The sequence below is a fragment of the Saccopteryx leptura genome, chromosome 1, assembly GCF_036850995.1.
Source record: "Saccopteryx leptura isolate mSacLep1 chromosome 1, mSacLep1_pri_phased_curated, whole genome shotgun sequence".
In the NCBI taxonomy this organism is placed as follows: Eukaryota; Metazoa; Chordata; class Mammalia; order Chiroptera; family Emballonuridae; genus Saccopteryx; species Saccopteryx leptura.
Genome location: NC_089503.1, coordinates 30900249 through 30920413, shown reverse-complemented (window position 1 = coordinate 30920413; position 20165 = coordinate 30900249). Strand labels below are relative to the sequence as shown.

Below are 20165 nucleotides of genomic sequence, written 5' to 3'. Positions count from 1 at the left end.
GGATAAAGCGTTGACCTGAAATGCTGAGGTCGCCAGTTCGAAACCCTGGGCTTGCCTGGTCAAGGCACATATGGGAGTTGATGCTTCCAGCTCCTCCCCCACTTCTCTCTCTCTCTGTCTCTCCTCTCTCTCTTTCTCTCTGTCTCTCCCTCTCCTCTCTAAAAAAAAAAGAAAAAAGAGAGAGAAAGGAACCCTCATTCACAGTTGGTGGGAATGTAGACAGGTACAACCATTATGAAAAACAGTATAGAGATTCCTCAAAAAATCAGAAATAGAGTTATCACATGAGCCAACCACCCCTCTTCTGGGTATCACCCGAAAAACTTGAAAACATTTATTTCCAAAGATATATACACCCCTATCGTCATTGCAACATTATTCATGGTGGCCAAGACATGGAATCTGAAGTGTCCTTTAATAGATGGTTAGATAAAGAAGATATGCTACATATATACAATGGAATACTACTCAGCCATAAGAAATGATAAAATACTACCATTTGTGGCAACACGGATGAACATTGAGAATGCCATGCTTAGGGGCTACAAGTGTGAGAATGTAGAAGTAAATTTCCCATTCATACCTTGAATAGTTTTTTGTTTTGTTTTTTTATTTTTATTTTTATTTTTTGGTATTTTTCTGAAGCTGGAAACGGGGAGGCAGTCAGACAGACTCCCACATGCGCCCGACCGGGATCCACCCGGCACACCCACCAGGGGGCGATGCTCTGCCCATCCAAGGCGTCGCTGTGTCGCGATCAGAGCCACTCTAGCGCCTGGGGCAGAGGCCAAGGAGCCATCCCCAGCACCCGGGCCATCTTTTGCTCCAATGGAGCCTCGGCTGCAGGAGGAGAAGAGAGAGACAGAGAGGAAGGAGAGGGGGAGGGGTGGAGAAGCAGATGGGTGCCTCTCCTGTGTGCCCTGGCCAGGAATCGAACCTGGGACTTCCGCACACCAAGCCGACGCTCTACCACTGAGCCGACTGGCCAAGGCCGACCTTGAATAGTTTTAAACACAGTATTGAATAAAACAGAAAGGTAAGTAGTACATTTTTAAAAATGGAAATTAAGCAGTGGAATTGAAGGTTTGAGAACTACATGGCAGTAAGTGGGAACAAAGATTGATCATAAAATGCTTATTTGAAAGCCTTTCATAATTTCTGAATTAATGTGCATTTATGGATATAAACCTAGTCCTTTGGAATACTTGATTTTGACTTTGTTTCAAAGAAGCAGGTGCAATTAAATTATTTATTCATTTTAATTCACAGCAAACAAATGGGAATTAATGTAAAAGTATACCAAAACACAAACAGGCAACAATGTCAGCCAATATCAAGTTATTTGACTTTTATATTTTTTAAAAAAAATTATAAATATATCTCTGCATCTCTGGAACACACAATTTAATGTTCTTAAATACAATACCACATTCTGTTATATAGTATAAAAGAGCTAAAGGCTAATGCTTCAAGCTGAGCATTTCAATAGCTAGGGACAGTGATATAATCTAACATGAGATTTCATTATTAGAAAGTGCAATTGAATTTAGTGAATATCAAAAGCAATTACTATATTAACATTTGACTTTATTGGTAAGAGTTCTAGAAATAAGAATTTGAGTGTGGCAATTTAAGCAGTTTATTTTCCTTAGAAACACAGAGTGTGACTTATCAAAACTGACCCATGCATTCACTGTTCCCGCAAATGTTGTGTTGATATTTGATGACCAAAATGAGAAGAATGTTCTAATCAAAGAAGATGGTGACTAATTACCATCAATTATATGGAAAACTATATAAATGATTTCACAGAGTAATAAATCATGTTATTGAATTCTTCAAATCAGAATATGGCTCTTTCAATTACTAATGTGTGTCTTTTTACAATTTATAATTATAGAGACATGATCATTGTCTTCCAAAGAATTTCTCATTGCTGTTCATTTACCTTTCTTTGGAAAGCAGGAGACTAAATAGTTCTGTTAGCTAGTATATCTCAAATCTGTTACTGACACAGAAAAACCTTGAATGCAGAAATAAGCATGGCACTTCTTTCAAGCTCCATTTCTACTATTTTACCAGTATGTGTGTGTGGGGGTCTTATGAGAATTGATCAATGCAATATAGTTTAGATTTATAGTCTCTCAGAAAGGGTAAATATAATAAAGTGAATACCAAATGCTCAGTATTTGTTCCATGCCAATTGCAGCCAGATTTTTTTTTTTTTTTTTTAATGGGGTGACATCAGTAAATCAAGATACATATATTCAAAGACAACATGTCCAGGTTATCTTAAAGTTCAATTATGTTGCATACCCATCACCCAAAGTCAGAACAGCCAGATTTAATTATAATAGAAAGACTAATTTTATAGCCATTCTAAAAATATAAATAAGGCTTTAAAACTGATTCAGGAATTATATTTTATAAATAAAACTTTGATTTTAATCTAAACAGTTCTCTCGCGATATGATACACATTATTCAGAATGTTCTGCTTTTGTTGTGATTGAAACAGTAGTGATAGCTCAGGACACCGGGGACAAAAACATCCATTTCTTACCAAATTATATCTCCGAATCTTTATAATAATTTTGTGGGCTAGATTAACTTTAAAATGTAAATATTACAATATGTTAAAGTTTAAATTATTCAATAAAGATTTCTTTTCAAAATGGCAGTGCAAAATGTGAACCAAAATACAGCATATTCTTACCAATTTTAGTTCCAATACTTCTAATAATAAAGCACATATCAAGCATCTACATTAAAAATGCTTTGTATAACATATGTTAATTTTGGTTCTATTGCAAATATAATGTTTAATTATTAAAATCTGGAAAATAAACAATACATAAAAATTTAAAACTCATTAACAAATGTCAATGATTTGATACATCTCCTTCAACACACCTGCCCATCTGGTTAGCTATCTATTGATCTTTACCTTTATCTATAGAAAACTAGGATAATACTAAACATATTGCATAACTTGCTTTTTTATTAATATCAAAACTCTTGAGATTATATTTTAAATGGAAAAGAAATCAAAGATCTTTAAAATATATGTCCTCTTCTGAAAGAGTACCGTGCACACCAAGCTGCACCAGGAGGAGAGGTGTCGGTGGGACCCGGGGCAGCTGCGGGCTTCCCGGGGAAGGAAGGAGCCGGGGAGGAGTACAGTAGCTAGCAAAGCCCTCAGCGCTCCGCAAAGTCACTAGTGGGAAAAGAACAAAGGCCTTTCCAATGCAACTAACACAGATGTGCCCAAAGGCAGACTGTCAGAAACAGTTAAGATGACAGCTACTCAGAGTTCATTATTTCCTTCTCACAGGTCACTGGGTGACAAGCTGGGTCAGTGTGCTCTGTCGGCTGTCCCAGTCCTTCCCCACCCCCTATTCAATCTAAATAAGGGTAAAGGGATCCATTGGATAAACTAAGATAAACAAACACATTCCAGCCACTTAAAGATGCCTGCATCTGACATTTATTTTATCTTGGACCAAACTTAGAATCAAACACACACATAACTTTATCCAAGCAAGAAGAGAACCACATTCCTATTATCTCACTAATAAAAGAAGCAAAAAGGTTCTAAGTGTAGCTAAATCAAACAAAAAAATATATAACCAATTATGAACTAATAAGAACCTTCCATTAAGAACTTTACACAATAAGAAATTTTCCTTTTTCTTCAATAGAAAAAAATTTTTTTCCACATTACAAAAAAATGGATCAGCAATCGGATTGCTTTCCACAAGTGTTTGAAATGTAAATTAAATGAAATGATTCTGAATAGATGAGAGAGCCTGGTTTGTGGTGACTATTGTAGTTTTAAGAATTTAATTGAATACAATATACAGATCAAAATGGCAAAAGGGTAACCAAATTTCCTATGCTGTAAAACCCATTAAATTCTTGTAATGACTCATTATGGCTGCTCAATATGGACACAGTGTTATGAAATCAACAGAATAAAAACTGCTAGTTATGAAGAAAAAAAAACAGTGGGCTATAGACCTAAATGGATGTAGGTTTGAATCCCATCTTCCCCATTAACAAGCTGCATAAATGGGCACATTACAAAACCCTCTGAACCTCAGTTGCTGTATCTTGATGGATTGTAAGAATGCCTCTGTCATCATGTTATTAAAACAATAAGTAAATCAATCTATCACATTGTTATAAGTAACTATGTAGCATAGTAGTTGGCACAGGGTATAAGTATTCAACAAATGGCAGCTATCAGTTACCTGTCACCAAATTTAGTGTATACAGTGTTGACCTGAACCACCATTCAAGGTGTGTGTGAAGTACCTTAGCTAATCGTGACAAGTTATATAACACATAGACACAGCAGCATGGTGATCGCAGGAGAGAAACAGGGGTGGCGGCAGGTGGCGGTGGGCGAGGCGGGACTAGTCGGGACAGAAAGACCGATTGGCTGGCCGATCGGCTCAGGATGCAGTGCGCAGATGATGTTTTGTTAAATTGTACATTTGAAACCTATACGTTTTGGGGACCCAATGTCACCCCAATAAATTTGATAATAAAAAATTGCAAAAAGGGGGGGAAAATCTCTAATCCCTTCAAATGCAAACCTTTGTAATTCAGTAAATCTAGACTATTGGATTCAACAAGAAATCAGGCATTCACAGTCTCCTTTAATGTGTTCTACTTCATGTTGTCTTTGCTGAAAGCTGCATTATACAGTGACATGTTTTATTAATCCCTTTCTAAACTGTACCACCTTACTTAAAAGTCCCTTCCCAAGATACCTACTCAAAAACAAGAGGCCCCATTTGAAAACCTGAAGATTTGAATAATCGCTAAGATCAGAACATGAATGGTCAGGCAGAACACAGAAGCTAAGCCTAAGACTTTGGGCTCAGAGAGGCCTGTGATAAATAACTTGCTAGAAGGCCTTAGTCAAATAACTTAATCTCTCTTGTGCCTCAATTGCCTTATCAGGAGAACAGAGATTAGTACCTCACAGGTTACTGGGAAATACTGCACATAAAGCCCTCATGCAAAGTCAGTATATGTTCACTAATAACGGAATGTTATCATTCATTTTCAAGTATTACTGCCACTAACTACCAATCTGTCTTTCTTCCCCCAATCTGGCTACTTGTGGTTCTCTCCTTCCCTGTCTACCTCTAAGGAAGGAAGTAAATTTATATCTCCTTTTTTTTCTTCTTTTCAATTACATGTTCTTTATTCATATTATTGACTAATTAATATTTTCCCTGTTCTAAAATTCTACTTATTTTTCAAATATCCACAACTCAGATAATTTTACATTATTCCTTTATTTTTAGCAGTAATTTTATTTTTTATTTTTGTAAAATTATCCTTGATAAAAGCAAGAAAAAGTTTTTATCTTCTCTTGGGGGCAAAGTGTGGGTGGGAAGAGACTTTGCATGGGGTAGGGGGGTGTGACGTCATGTGTAAAGGGAGTTATATTTAGTGGGACACTTGATACCATGTCAACACACACACACGCACATGCACGCACACATACAGCAAGAAAACGTAAAGCCCTCACTTGAGGCTGTGCTGATCTCCTTATCTTTGGGAAGCCTGCAAACCTAACAAGACAATCTAAGGTTTGAAGTAATCAGTATGCCAAATTCAGTACCAGGTCCTAATTGTGTCCAACAGTTCCTTCCAAAACGGGAAGAAAGTAATTGCTTTAAGCCCTGACTCTTTACTCAAAATAACTTTGTTAAGGAACAGAAAAAGAAGGAGAGAAACTGAAATTACATCTATTGTGGTGCATTGTGGGGAAGGAGAGAAGAATGCAGATTAATCCCTGGGGCTTGAAGAAAAAAAAACAACGAAAAGCAGAAGCCAGAAGAGCTGCTGCAGCCTGAGACACCGACGCTGAGGAGTGTCCTGGGCCCTGGGCAATAGCTTATAAAACCCCAAATGTATTTACCAGTCAATTGGTATAGATTACCACAAATCTAAATAGAACCCCCCTTGAAAACTTTTATGCCTCTACTTGTTTTCAGAACATTTTTGCAACTATTACTGAGTGCTTACTACATTCCAGGAAACTTAAAGACAGCATTGAATTCTGACAGCTCAAACAGGTATCCCGGTATGTTAACTGACATTAGCTACTTTGTTTGGGGGAAGGGTGCCCTCACATTTCCTATTACTGTGTTTCTCTCGGTCCCACCATCAGACTACATTGTTTCAGGGAGAGATGAGAACACACAACAGACACATCCCTAACCCACCCCATGTCCTCAACCCTCAGAGAAAACATTTCTAGGCTGGGGAAGAAGGGAGTCATAGAAAAGTAGGTGGGTTATTCCTGGGGTGCCCACACATAGACTCACCCAGACCAGGGCCAGGGCCAGCACAGGACAAACACAATAACACCATGTAGGCTTCAGAACTCTGAGAGTAGAAGGACCCTGTGCCTCTGAGTATAGGTAGAATGACAAGCCCCAGCATTCTCTCAAAAAGGAATGGTTGCCAAATGAGTTTGTAAAGACGGGTCAATAACGGCCTCAGAAAACGGTACTTGAGTTCCCCAGTGCCCCAGAATTTCCTGAGTTCCTGTTTTACATGGAAACTTCAAACACTGCTCCTGAGAGACTTAGAGCTAGCGACCTGGACGGAGGGTGTCCGAGATGTCCAGCAGCAGCCTTGTGGTCCCGTTGTGAAGCACCAGTGAGTTGAGAACATTATGTCTAATTAGAGAGCAAGCAGGAGAGAAAGCAGACCTGGAACCCACGTTTACATGCAGTTCCAGGAAACCCCCACGTTCTGAGGCAGTCAGGTTCAAAGTCTGTTATTTTCTTTATCTATGCCCTTTCTTACTAAAAACAACAAAACCAGAGGATATGAGGTTACATTGAACAATAAATTGAAGAGTCACTTTCATTATCAGGAAAAAAACAAGTGGTCTCTTCCTGTCAGATTCAGCGGCAGGGCTATGTAAATTCAGACTATAAGGCAGTTTTGAATTGAAATAAAAAGTTGTCATGTTGCATACACTTACACACTGCTATATGTCAACTGTGTGTATCAAAAAGCTGGCTGAAAAAAAGAGCTTTAAAAAGAAAACAAATATTGTCATTATTTTGCATGCAGTTGACACTTCTAGCTACAGTTAAAACATTTAAATTTAGGAATTCTCTTAAACTTTAATGAGTTGGTAAGAATTGTATTTCTTCTTTAAGAGTACTTCGATCAATTGTCAATTTCAAACAATTATACATTAAAATTGCAGGTTACGAAGTCATTTTGCAATTTATAACACCACACCCCAACAAAATAATAATAAGTGCTATTTTTCTAATTAAATAAAGAGGATCAGAGACAGTTTTCATCTTCCATCCAATTGCTTGGCAAAAATCACTGATTATTTTTTTCTAGTTCTAGAAAATATGCCAATTAGTTAAATTATCACTACTTAAGACCATCTATTGTGCACTCATCCTCACGTATAAATATAATATTCTCATGTAACACTTAAAGGGTGTTTCTGACGATAGCTTTCTTAAAGACCTCTTGGTATTTCCACAATTGTTTATATGCTTAGTACTGTCTTACCCTAATTATGTTATTTCAGAGTATTTTAGTGAGACCCAGGACAGCAACCCTTCCTAAGTATGCTTGTCAACAATACCATACATTGATCTTTAATGAAATACACATAAATGTCACCTCTCTTGATCAAATGTGACCTGAAAACTGCTGTGTTTGAAAGCCAAAGGGCTTTTGAGATATTTCAATAATTGTCAAGAAATCAATCTTACATGAAACTGAAGGAAAACATGGAATGTCATTGAGCAATAAAGCTCCGTGCTGGCGGTGCCCTACCTCTAAGCAGGAGCCCTGGGATGTTTCTCTTCCAGTCCCCTCACGAGTGCCACCGCCAGCCGCCCTGTCTCCCCAAGAGAACCTTCTGGCATTAAATGGGTGTCTGAGGGCTCTGGCAGTTGCTTCAAACCAGGGATGCTGGCACTTTTTTGCAAAACCTAATAAATAAAATATAGAAATAATGTAGCTAATATTCATTGAGTGGAAACATCTAAACTGTATATGCCAAAAATTTAGCATTCAACTTCTCGTGGTCCTTCCTCAGTCTTCTTCATCCTGCAGATAAATTATTTGCATTCGGCCAGAACTAAAGACGGCAGTCAGAAGGAGAGTTAGTGTGTCACTATCGAGTTCATAAAACAATGTTTATATAAATATGTATTTATGTAAATATTAATGTACATATCAGTATATATATCCCGTGTATGGTTTTAAACAATCTGAAGACTATACTTTCAGGGATCATTTTTATAGTTTGTTAAACAATCTGTAACATGAAGCTGTGCTTTCTTGCTTGCCTCCTGAAAACAACTTGAATATTTGTCTCTTTTCAAAAAACTTTTTAGAAATCTGTTTCTGTCTCGCCTCTGGCTCACCACACTGACCTCTTCTGCTAGGCTGCTGCCATGTTCCGGATGAGCTGTGGTCCGGACACCACGGTGCCTGCGATACTCTGTCGGGGTCACATCCGTTTGCACACTGAGCTCCTCTAGATAGGTCAGAACGAACTGAGGATACGCCTGTAGGAGAGGGGGGAAAATGTAATACTAGCCCTGAAAGCAACAGCCAAAAATCTATACAACCAGAATGATGGGAGGATAAATTAGATTAATAGTACAAACGTGTGGCTAATAAACTTGGCGCTTGGTTATCAACTCCAGATCAAAATAAAGCAAATAATTTTAATACTATGATTTCTAATTAGTTGTTCAATCTGATCAAGTTTAACTGGATCAAGAATCTTCACCCTTAGATAAGATTAAAATACTAAAGCCATGTTATATATTAATTATAACAGCTAGTATTTATTGAGTTACTTCTACATAAAAGGTATTGTAAAGACATAGCATATATGTAATATGCAGTTGCTGTATTGTTTGGGAATATTCAATTCCACTCTGGAAGACAAATGGGACGAATGAAATTCATTAGCTGCATTAAGCACATATGATTAAATTAGTAGCCTGAGAAGTGTCAGACAGAAAGTAAGGAGAGCTAGAGCATATGTATATGAACATAGATAGAAAGGAGAAGAACAAAAAATACACATTTAATAGTCATGATTTACTAAATGACAAAGCAACAAGAATTTATGTTATACTCTAAACATCAATGAAGCACGTGAGACCCATAAAACTCATGAGATCTTTAAGTGGCCACCCATTACTGACTCTCATTTTGGATCTTCTGCTGGATAAAATCCATAGCTGCCCCTTGGGCTAACTGGGGAGCACAGTTACGGGCCAAGTGTGTTTGCCATGCAGCTCTCTGGTAGAGCAAATGTGTCCCTGCCTCAGGCACCCTTGTGCAAATTTCAACTCTGGTGCTTGTAACCCCCTCGTTAGCAGGGCAGGGTAATGCCCCATGAAGAGAGGATATGTGGGTATTGCAGAGAGGCAGGCAGCATGGCCCTTCAAAACCCACCTGCACCTTAAGTGTATTAACCCAGCCATCTCTCTTCCCATACATTTTGTTATATGTTTTAAGTCTGATTTGAGAGTTTTAATTTGATCTATGTACCGTTTTGTTCCATGACCTCTAAGATAGCATATCTAGGAGTATATGTGGAGAATACCATTGTATCAAAGTAATTTCCGACATGACAATATATTTACATTCTAATCCTTGCAACAGCCCTTTGAAATAAGTTTTATTATTGTATCCATTTTAAAGGGAAAAAAAAACAGACAAAGGGAGGTTAAGCAGCTTGCTCAGTGTCCTCCAGCTTGTACTAGGACATAAAGTCTAGATGTGTAGCCTCAAGTATAATATAAATTTCTTTATTAAAATTCTAATAAAATATATGAGAAGGTGTTCAGTGAATAATTAAAGGGCACTAAGGTCCTTATATTGTTCTAGGAAAAGAGATATTGAAAAATTAACCTCCATTAGAAAATGTGCAACTGCCTGACCTGTGGTGGCAGAGTGGATAAACAGTTAACCGGGAACACTGAGGTCGTCAGTTCAAAACCCGGGGCTTGCCCGGTCAAAGGTATGTACAGAAAGCAACTACTACAAGTTGATGCTTCCTGCTCCTCCCACCTCCCTTTCTCTCATGCTCTCCTCTCTCTAAAATCAATAAATAAAATCTTTTTTAAAAATGTATAACTAAATGTGAATGTTAAAATTGTAAGAAACTCCAAATCCGTAAATGCGTGTTACTAAGTGAAAAAGCCAACTTGAATAGGCTGTATATTGTATGATGCCAATTATATGACATTCCAAAAATGGCAAATCTGTGGACACAGATTTGTGTAAAAGAGATCAGCGGTTGCTGGGAGTTAGGAGGGAGGGAGGGATGAATAGTGAAGCACAGAGGATTTTCGGGCAGTGACACTATTCTGGTTAAAATTATAATGGTGGATACATGTCACTATACATTTGTCCAAACCCATAGAAGGTGCAACACCTAGAGTGAAACCTCCTGTAAAGTATAGACTTTGGTAATGATGTGTCAATATAGGTTCATCCGTTGTAACAAATGAACCACTCCAGTGCAGGATGTTGATAGTGGGGGAGTGTGTGTGTGGGGGGGTGAGTGTGTGTGTGGACATGGGGTGTATAGGAACTTGGTACTCTCCACTCAATTTTGCTATGAACTTAAAACTGCTCTACAAAATCAAGGTTTTTTTAAAAAAAAATGTAACATCACCAAAAGTAGAAGTGAAAAAGAAGATAAATTATACTACATAAAAATTAAAAATTTTTGTACCATAAACAATGTCACCAAGAACATGAAAAAACAACCTACACAATGGGAGAAAATATATGCAATAATATGTCTAATAAGGGATAGGTATCTTAAATAAATAAAAATCTTACAACTCAATAATGAAAAGACAAATAACTCGGTTTGAAAATGAGCAAAGGATCTTAGCAGGAGGTATTCCTTCAAAGGAGGCATACAAATGGCCAATAAACACCTGAAAAGATGTTCAAGGTCTCTAGTCATTTAGAAAATACAAATCAAAATCTCAGTGAGATACCATTTCACACCTACTAGGATGTCTATAATCAAAAGACAAAGAATAACAATAGTTCATTAGGATGTGAAGAAGGTGGAAGCCAGCCTCATATGTTGATGGTAAGAATATATTATGGTGTAATTGCATTGAAAAACAGCGTGGCCAGTCATCAATGTTAAACACGGAGTTATCATATGACCCAGGAATTCCACTCCTAGTTATATATATGAGAAAAGAAAGCATACATCCACAAACAAACTTCCTTACAAATGTTCATAGAAGCATTATTCACAGTAGTCAAAATAGTGGATACAAATTTTTCATTTTTTGATAATAAATAAAATGCAATATTTCCATATAATGGAATATTATTTGGCAATAAAAAGAAATAAATTATTAATGCAAGATACAGCATGGTTGAACTTGGACAACATTATGCTAAGTGGAAGAAATCAGTTATCAAAGACCACATACTGCATGACTCCATTTATATGAAATGTCCAACACAGGTAAATCTATAGATGCAGACAGGGCTGGGATGGGAGATACAAAGAGTGGAGGAAAGAGGTGTGTGCTACAAGGTATATTTTATGGAGAACAAAAATGTTCTAAAATTAGACATGGTGATAGATGCACAAACCTGTGAATATACTGAGGAATACTAAATGGTGCAGTTCAAATGAGTGAATTACACAGTCAAAAGCTTACGTGTGTGTAGAAGAGACAGACCTTCCAGCCTTGTCAAGTCTTAGGTTGACTGAGGCCTCATGAGAGACTGAGTTGGAACTACCTGGCTATCCATCTCCAGGTTCCCAGCCCCCAAAATGGTGAGATAATAAATGTCTGTTAAGTTACTATGTTTGGCCCTGGCCGTTGGCTCAGTAGCAGAGCGTCGGCCTGGCATGCAGGAGTCCTGGGTTCGATTCCTGGCCAGGGCACACAGGAGAAGTGCCCATCTGTTTCTCCACCCCTCCTCCTCTCCTTCTTCTCTGTCTCTCTCTTCCCCTCCTGCAGCCAAGGTTCCACTGGAGCAAAGTTTGCCCCGGCCTGAGGATGGCTCTGTGGCCTCTGCCTCAGGCACTAAAATGGCTCTGATTGTGGCAGAGGGACGCCCCAAGATGGGCAGAGCATCGCCCCCTGGTGGGCATGCCGGGTGGATCCCGGTCGGGCGCATGCGGTAGTCTGTCTGACTGCCTCCCCATTTCCAGCTTCGGAAAAATACAAAAAAAAAAGTTACTATTTTGGGGATAATTTGTAATATAAATGTACTAAACACATTTGTAATACATGTATAAATGAGTGGTTTTTTTCTCACAATCTTCATCAACACTGGATGATTTCCCCCAATAATAGGGAGAAAAATACTATCTCACTGTTTTACAATTATTTAAATTCTAGTGAGGCTGAATTTTTTAAAATTTTATTTTCAACTACAGTTGACATTCAGTATTATTTTGTATTAGTATCAGGTGTACAGCATAGCGGTTAGACAGTCCCAGACCTTACAAAGGGATCACCCTGGTAGCCCAGTACCCACCGGGCAACACACATAGTTATTAGAATATTACTGACCACATTCCCTGTGCTGTACTTTATGTCCCCATCACTACTTAGTACTGTAACTACCAATCTGTACTTCTTAATCCCTTCACCTTTCTCACCCAGCCCTTCCACCCCCATCTCATCTGGCAACCATCAGTGTGTTCTTTGTATCCATGAGTCTGTTTCTATTTTGTCATTCTTTAGATTTCATATATAAATGAAATCATATGGTATTTGTCTTTCTCTGTCTAACATTTCACTTAGCATGATACCCTCTAGATCCATCCATGCTGTCACAAATAGTAAGATATCATCATTCCTTTTCATGGCCAAGTATACATGCATATATATACCACTACTTTTTTATCCACTCATTTATTCATAGGCACTTGGGTTGCTTTCAGATTTTAGCTATTGTAAATAGTGCTGCAATGAACATAGGGGTGTATATATTTTTTTCAAGCCAGTGTTTTTGGTTTCTTTGGCTATATACCCAGAAACAGAATCTCTGGGTTTTAAGGCATTTCCATTTTTAATTTTTTGAGGAACCTCCTTAGTGTTTTCCATAGTAGCTGCACCAATCTGCAATCCTACCAGCAGTGCACAAGGGTTCCCTTTTCTCCACATTCTCTCAAACACTTGTTTGTTGACTTATTGAAGATAGTCATTCTGACAGTTGTGAGGTGAAATCTCATTGTGATTTTAATATGTATTTATCTGATTATTAACGACATTGGGCATCTTTTCATATGTCTATTGGCCATCTTCGTCTCTGAACAAGTGCCAATTCAGGTCCTCTATCCACTTTAATTGTTTTTTGGATGTTGTAAGTTTTTTGTAAATTTTAAATATTAACCTCTTATCTGACATGTCATTGGCAAATATCTCCTCCCATTCAGTAGGTTATCATTTGTTTAAATGGTGGTTTCCTTTGCTGTGCAAAAGTGTTTTAATTTGATGTATTCCCATTTGTTTATTTTTTTTCTTTCGTTTCCCTTGTCCATGGAGATATGTCAAAAAAAAATGCTGTTAGGAGAAATGTCCGAGATTTTACTGCCTGTGTTTTCTTCTAGAATTTTTATGGTTCCAAGTATTACATCTACATCTTTAATCTATTTTGAGTTTATTCTTATATATGGTGTAAGTGATCTAGTTTCATTGTTTTTTACTATATTGGTTCAGTTTTCTGAACACCACTTTTTGAATAGACTGTCTTTATCTCATTGTGTGTTCTTGTTGAACTTTTCTATTTGGTTGGCTATTTTACTTTTTCTTCGATCATACATTTCCTTTTCATGTACTTTGCCTGTTTTTCTATTGAATTGTTTATAATTTTCTATTGTTATGTCGGGCTTCTTATATATTAAGTATTATTCCATTTTCTGACATTTATATTGTAAAGATTTTCTCTATTTGCTATAGTTTTTCTTATGCTATTAGAGATTTAGAACTTTTTAAATTTTTATATATTCAGTCTTTTTATTTATAGATTCTATCTTTGCATGCTCAAAAAGATATCCACTCACAGTACCATGTGCTACATTCTTCAACCCATGCTTTCTTCTCATTATTTTATGGTTCCATTTTTTAAGTTTAAATATTTAATTTAGCTGAAACTAGTGGTTTGTATAATGGAAGTAATCTAACTTTATCTTATTGCAAATTAATAGAAGGATGGTTAACATTAAAAGCAAACAAACAAAAGAAAATAAACCTACCCAAGTAAAAACAATGAAATACTATATTTAAATTTGTTCAGTCGTATTATCATTAATAGCTACAAATTATTGATTAGCTAGAATCAATATGCCAGAATCTGTTGATAGGCCAGAATCCATGCCAAATACTCAAAATGCTGGTGTGAGTATCTCTATTTTGCAGACAAAGAATGTGAAGCTCAGAAAGGTTAAATGACTTGCCTAAGGCCACACAGCTAATCAGTGGTAGAGCCAAGATTAGTTATTAATATCCTAAAGCAGTAATTCTTTTTAAAAAAAAATGAATGGAATGAGCTCCATTTATGATCCAGCTGCAAATAATTATCAAATTATCTTCCATTTTAGCCTTAACTAGATGGATATAGTTTAGATATGACTAAATTTAGATCTAATTAAAATTTCTAAACCTCCATAAGAATGAAATGTTTCATTAGAAAATAGTTTTGCTCTGTGAAACTGGAATAACTAATTTTAAAAATCAGCATTTATGTTTAGAAATTTAACATTAAAATTTTTAGAATCAAAATTCTCTCTAAAATAACATGCTTGGGCCTACATATATTGACACAGTAGATAAAGTGTTGACCTGGAATGCTGAGGTCACAGGTTCAAAACCCAGGCTTGCCTGGTCAAGGCACATACGAGAAGCAATTGCTACCAGTCGTTGCTTCCTGCTCCTTCATTCCTTCCTTTCTCTCTCTCTCTCTCCCCTCTCTCTAAAATCAATAAATAAAATCTTTTTTTAAAGTAACATGCTTGAAACACAAAATATGTATTATTTGCTAGATATTAATACTACTATTAGGAATAATTAGAAAATTATAAATTGTGAAATAAGGAGAGGGGAAAAAACAGCACAGTAGTAGTAGATGTTTTAGTTATCTTAATTTGGGAAGAGAAAAGAAGAAAAAGACACTTAAATTTTGGTCCTGCTCTTCTATGCCTGTTGGTGGGAAGGAAGACCTTACAGAAGACAGAGTTAACATTATTGGGTAACAGGAGTCAGCTCCACACAGGTATCTAAGAAAGAAGTCCCTGCATATGGGTAGAGGCCAAAGAGGCAGAGGGATATTTCAGCACAGTCCACACATTTTACTTTTGATTGGTACTGAAATATACAAGCTTTGGTTTCTCTGCGATTCTCATTCCTCCACCCAAGAGCCTCACTCTAGTTCCGGAATGCAGTGGAGTCAGAAATAGGATAAGGGAAAGCAGGGTGAATCTCAGAATGAATTTAGAATAATAAAATTTAACAATGCTTTGACATGTGATGGCTGCGTCTAATTCCCTGCTTTTGAATGAAGCTAAATGTATATAGTCCTCGTTGAATAAGTGAGTGGGGTTTGGGAGTTTAGCTAGTGTGCCAACAAATAACCACTCAGGAAAATGCTGTTATGATACTTTTAAAATTTAAACTCCATCAGACTCTCTCAATTTCTAAAATGCTGGAGGTTGTCATGAAATGATAGCTGAACTATGTAATTCTAGAGAAATAAAGCTACTATGTTTATCAGTCAGGGTCCAATAAGGAGATAGAAACAGCATAGTAATTTGAACAGGACAAATACAATTAGTAACAGAGAATTAGAGTGACAGCATTGGCCAGTAAGAGATAAAGAGGACGCTAATGAACATCTGACTAGCAGACAGAGGAACAGCCAGTATTTCTAGGACTGAGACAGCAGCCGGAGGGGAAGGCCTGCCCCAAGGCTGAGATCAGACCCCATCGACGAGGGCCCAGCCCTGGCTCACAAGAAGTCACAGTCCCTGAGGTGGGCTTTGTTAGATTCAGGGAGTACTGGGGCTGCCAAAGAGTGTAACTATTGAAGGAACAGTAAGTGCTGATATGGCTCCTGTGAGGCTGGGAACAAAGAAGGTCAGAGACCGTTATCAGAAGTTTAGGTTTGAAATTCACCACTAAGCTAAAACCGGCCCCTGTTGCTATGCCGGCCCCTGTTGCTATGCTGCGTGTGACCTCCCTAGCCAATAGCTAAACTGCCACATCTGCTTCTGTATATGCTTACTCACTTAGGATATATAAGGGCCTGGCTGTAAGCTCCAGGTGTGGCTTCCGTTTGCAGCTCCTCGTGAGCACGGTGTCTCCAGACATCTTGGGAGTTCGCCCCTGCGCAGGTTAAACTGGCCAATAAAGTAACATCTAAACTCCTGAAAGTCTCTGACGTTTGTTCTCGTACCCGGTGGATGCTACAGGCTTCACAGTAAATCTGCCTTCAAGGGAGCTGTCCACAGGAGGGACTAAGAAGCCACCCAAGAGAAATATGCTCCAGGAAACCATTCATAAGAAGGTGCCCCACGTTATCAGGTGGTGGTGCAGTGGATAGAGCAATAGTCTGTGATGCTGAGGACCCAGCTTCGAAACCCCAAGTCACCGGCTTCAGCATGGGCTCACCAGCTTGAGTGTGGGGTCACTAACTTGAGCGTGGGATCAGAGACATAACCCTATGGTCACTGGTTTGAGCTCAAAGGTTGCTGACTTGAAGGCCAAGGTTGCTGGTGTGAGCAACCTTACTTGCTCTGCTGTAGCCCCCTGGTCAAGGCACATATCAGAAAGCAATCAATGAACAACTAAGGTGCTGCAACAAAGAATTGATGCTTCTCATCTCTTTTCCTTCCTGTTTCTCTCTCGCTAAAAAAAAAAAAAGAAGGTGCCCACTGGCAGTACTCTGTTGTGAAGCTTTCTAAGTTGGTGCCAGGCAACAAACAGTACATCTGAAAGTGAGGGGGACAATATTGATAACCGGCATGCTATGTGTTAGAGGTTGAATTGTAACTGACCCCCAACCCTGGTACCTGGAAATAAGGTCTCTGCCGATATAATGAAATGAATACTAACTAGGTCATTAGGGTGGGCCCTAATCCAATATGACCTGTATGCTCATTGAAAGAGGGAAATGTGGACACAGACGTACACAGAGAGACACCATGTGAAGACTCAGACACAAACGGAGATGCCACGGGAAGGTGGAAGCAGAGATCAGAGTTTTGCAACCACACATCAAGGAAAGTCTGAGATGACCAGAGATGAAGAGGTTAGGAAGACTCCTCTCCTAAAGGATTTAGATGGTGCGCTGCTCTGCTAACACCTTGAGCTCAGGACTCAGTCTCCCAGACAGTAAGAGGATAAATTTCTGTTGTTTTAAGGCCCCAGTTTGTGGTACTTTGTCATAGCAGCTCAAAAAAATCAATACACGATGTATTCCATTCATTCTAGTAACTTAGCATTTCTGAAATAATGATGGTGAAATTCTGAGACTAACACTAAAGATACCTAATGATGTGAATCTAATGTTTGCTTTTCTGAAGTACAAATGGTTGATCAACATTCCACGTAGACTTGGGATCACAGAACAGGAAGGAAATCATGAGAAGTCAAGGCCAGTCCCCTGATGACCTGAAATGCTGGTTGTCTCACAACAATAAATTGCAGAAAATTATTTTTGGTTTTGGAAAACTAGTGTTTTAAAGTCAAACAAAATCTCAAAGGAAAGTACTGAATTAAGTTAAAACAATAAACTTCTAGGTACAGAGTAAAATCATTTGTGCACAAAGAATCATTTCTTGCTCTCAGAAATAGATAGTGGCTTTTATACAAATCTGGGAACAGAAAAACTGAGAAATCAAAGCTGTGGCTTAGGAAGTCCTTACCTTAGAATAAATGCAGCCGTCAGTTCCAAACACCCACCTCTGAGAATCATCTTCTTTATGTCTGTAGTGAAAATGTAATTTAGAGATTGACAACTTTTCTCCACACTGAAACATCCTGTAGGTTTCAAATAAAAGCATCATTTTTCATATCGCCTGGCAGGGGGACTGCCTACACTCTGCCTAGGATTCCACTGTCATCACTGCTACCTCAGTAGCTAACGCCTTCCCTAAGACAGCCGATTTCTTTGGTACCCAAAGTGCTGCGAAGTCTTGTGTCAGGGGAGGGGAAATGGCGGTGTTGTGTGTGTGTGTGTTACACCGATGGCAACAGTGATTAAGAATTTTAGAGACTAAATAAAATCATCAAGAATAGAATAGAAATTTCTGTCCCCTCCCAAAAAAAAAAATCTTCAGTAATATAGAAATTAAGTCTAAGGATTAAGAAATGGGGTGGGAAAACATACCATGGAAAATTAGAAACCTCAGGCACCTGTTTCTGAAACAACCAGAAAATTTCATTAAGAAACATCACATTTTCTGAGCTAAGTCTGAGAAAGAAAAACTAAAATGTGATGAAGTTAATCATGCCTAAATTAACTAATCGGGTATTTATTAATGTTTAGAAATCTTACACAAGTATATAGAACAAACGAATGAAATTAAGGGTAAGGGGATGTTAAAGAAGACTATTCTGATTGCCTCTGAGTTTTGACAGAATCATCAATGGTTGAGAAAAAGTTGTCAGGTAATGCTTAAAGCCAGGAGCTCTATGATCTGGGCAGAACAGGGAAACGCAGCAGTCCAAAACTGTTTTAAAGAACACTAGCCTTTCACCCACATCTAGTTTACAGAAGAACATGTGAACAACTCTTGCGCATGTCTCAGACTTTTATACCCTAGGAATCCACAGTCATAGATACTGCAAGTGATTCTAATGATAAGAACTCTGGGGAATCTGGATTTGTGTAGACTATGGTCCAGCTCTTCAAAAACACTGAACAAGAATGATGAGAGCAGGTAAGTAAGAAAGAGCTACCTACATCAAATATTATGAAAGCAGAACTGACTTGGTGATTGACTAAATGGGGTGGAGGTTAGAGAGAACAGATTGGTTAATTCTTAGATGTCAAATCTGGTTAATAAAGAGAACCATGACACTACTAAAGAGAGTGAAATTTGAATGGAGGAGTGGGAAGCAGAGATGTGAGAATAATGAAGAGTTCTAATATTAGGTAAAATATTTTTTATGGAACATCATTCAAAGTTTAACTGATATCTAAGCTAAGAATCCCATTCTCAGGCTTTAGACAAATATAATTGTTGCTCACTTTCAGCATTGGGTAGGGTGAGAGTTACCAGGGGAGGCAGTCTTTCTAGAGATCTTTTTATTTCTACTTACTAAAGGGGAAAAAAAGAAGCTCCACTGTTATCTAAGAAGACAGTTTTCCTTTGAAATATTCCATTAATCAGAGGGTAGGAGCAAGAAGGCATCCCACAGCCACATCTCAGTTTGGGGGCAATGTCATAGGCTCATGGTCATCGTTTCCCAGTTAATTGTATGGAGGACTATCCCCGTGCTTCACAGTTACAACTCTATCTTCCCAGACAGCTTCAAATGGCTCTGGTATCTTCCAATGCCAGCTGGAGAAAAAGTAGGATCCACAGAGGATGGGGGAAAGGTATTTCCACTTGATAATTCTCAACATAGTAAGAGTAAAGTTTCATCCATCAATGCACATGCTATGAAATTACACATGGGTAATTTTCTACTTGATGTTGGCATTTCCAATGGTGTTGTCTATATGTTTAAATATTACTTAAGTGTTCCAATGCATGGCAAACAGCCCTTTCTACATTGTGTACTTGAAAGAGTCTGTCACTCTGCTTCAACAGATCTCTTAGTCCCCTAAACTTTAAGACTGGACCAAGGAGATAATTTCCAATCTCTCTGATACCTGGTGATGTGCTGTCTGTTTACTTGTCCATCTTTCTATCTGTGTACTTACCTACCATTACACAGATACCCTTGTTCGCTGTGTTCAATGGTATTTGTTTAAGAAGTGTTTAACCTAGTCTAGATTAATGTTGGCCAGTTATCATTCTATTTCCAGCAAGACCTCAGTGGGGGAAAAAAGTAGACACAAAAAAGTGTAACAGAAAGATTAACATTGAAATAAGAAAACCAGTCAAGATTTCTTATTGAATGCAGGTAA

General features: G+C 38.0%; 1 protein-coding gene across 1 annotated transcript in view; it reads right to left on the bottom strand.

Annotated features, from left to right (window-relative positions):
• DCDC1 (doublecortin domain containing 1) overlaps positions 1–20165 on the bottom strand; it is a 394396-nt gene that overhangs the window by 161240 nt on the left and 212991 nt on the right. The window contains 4 exon segments of the mRNA XM_066360544.1: position 7620; positions 7842–7999; positions 8447–8581; positions 17953–18013. Coding sequence (XP_066216641.1) covers position 7620; positions 7842–7999; positions 8447–8581; positions 17953–18013 — 355 coding nt within the window.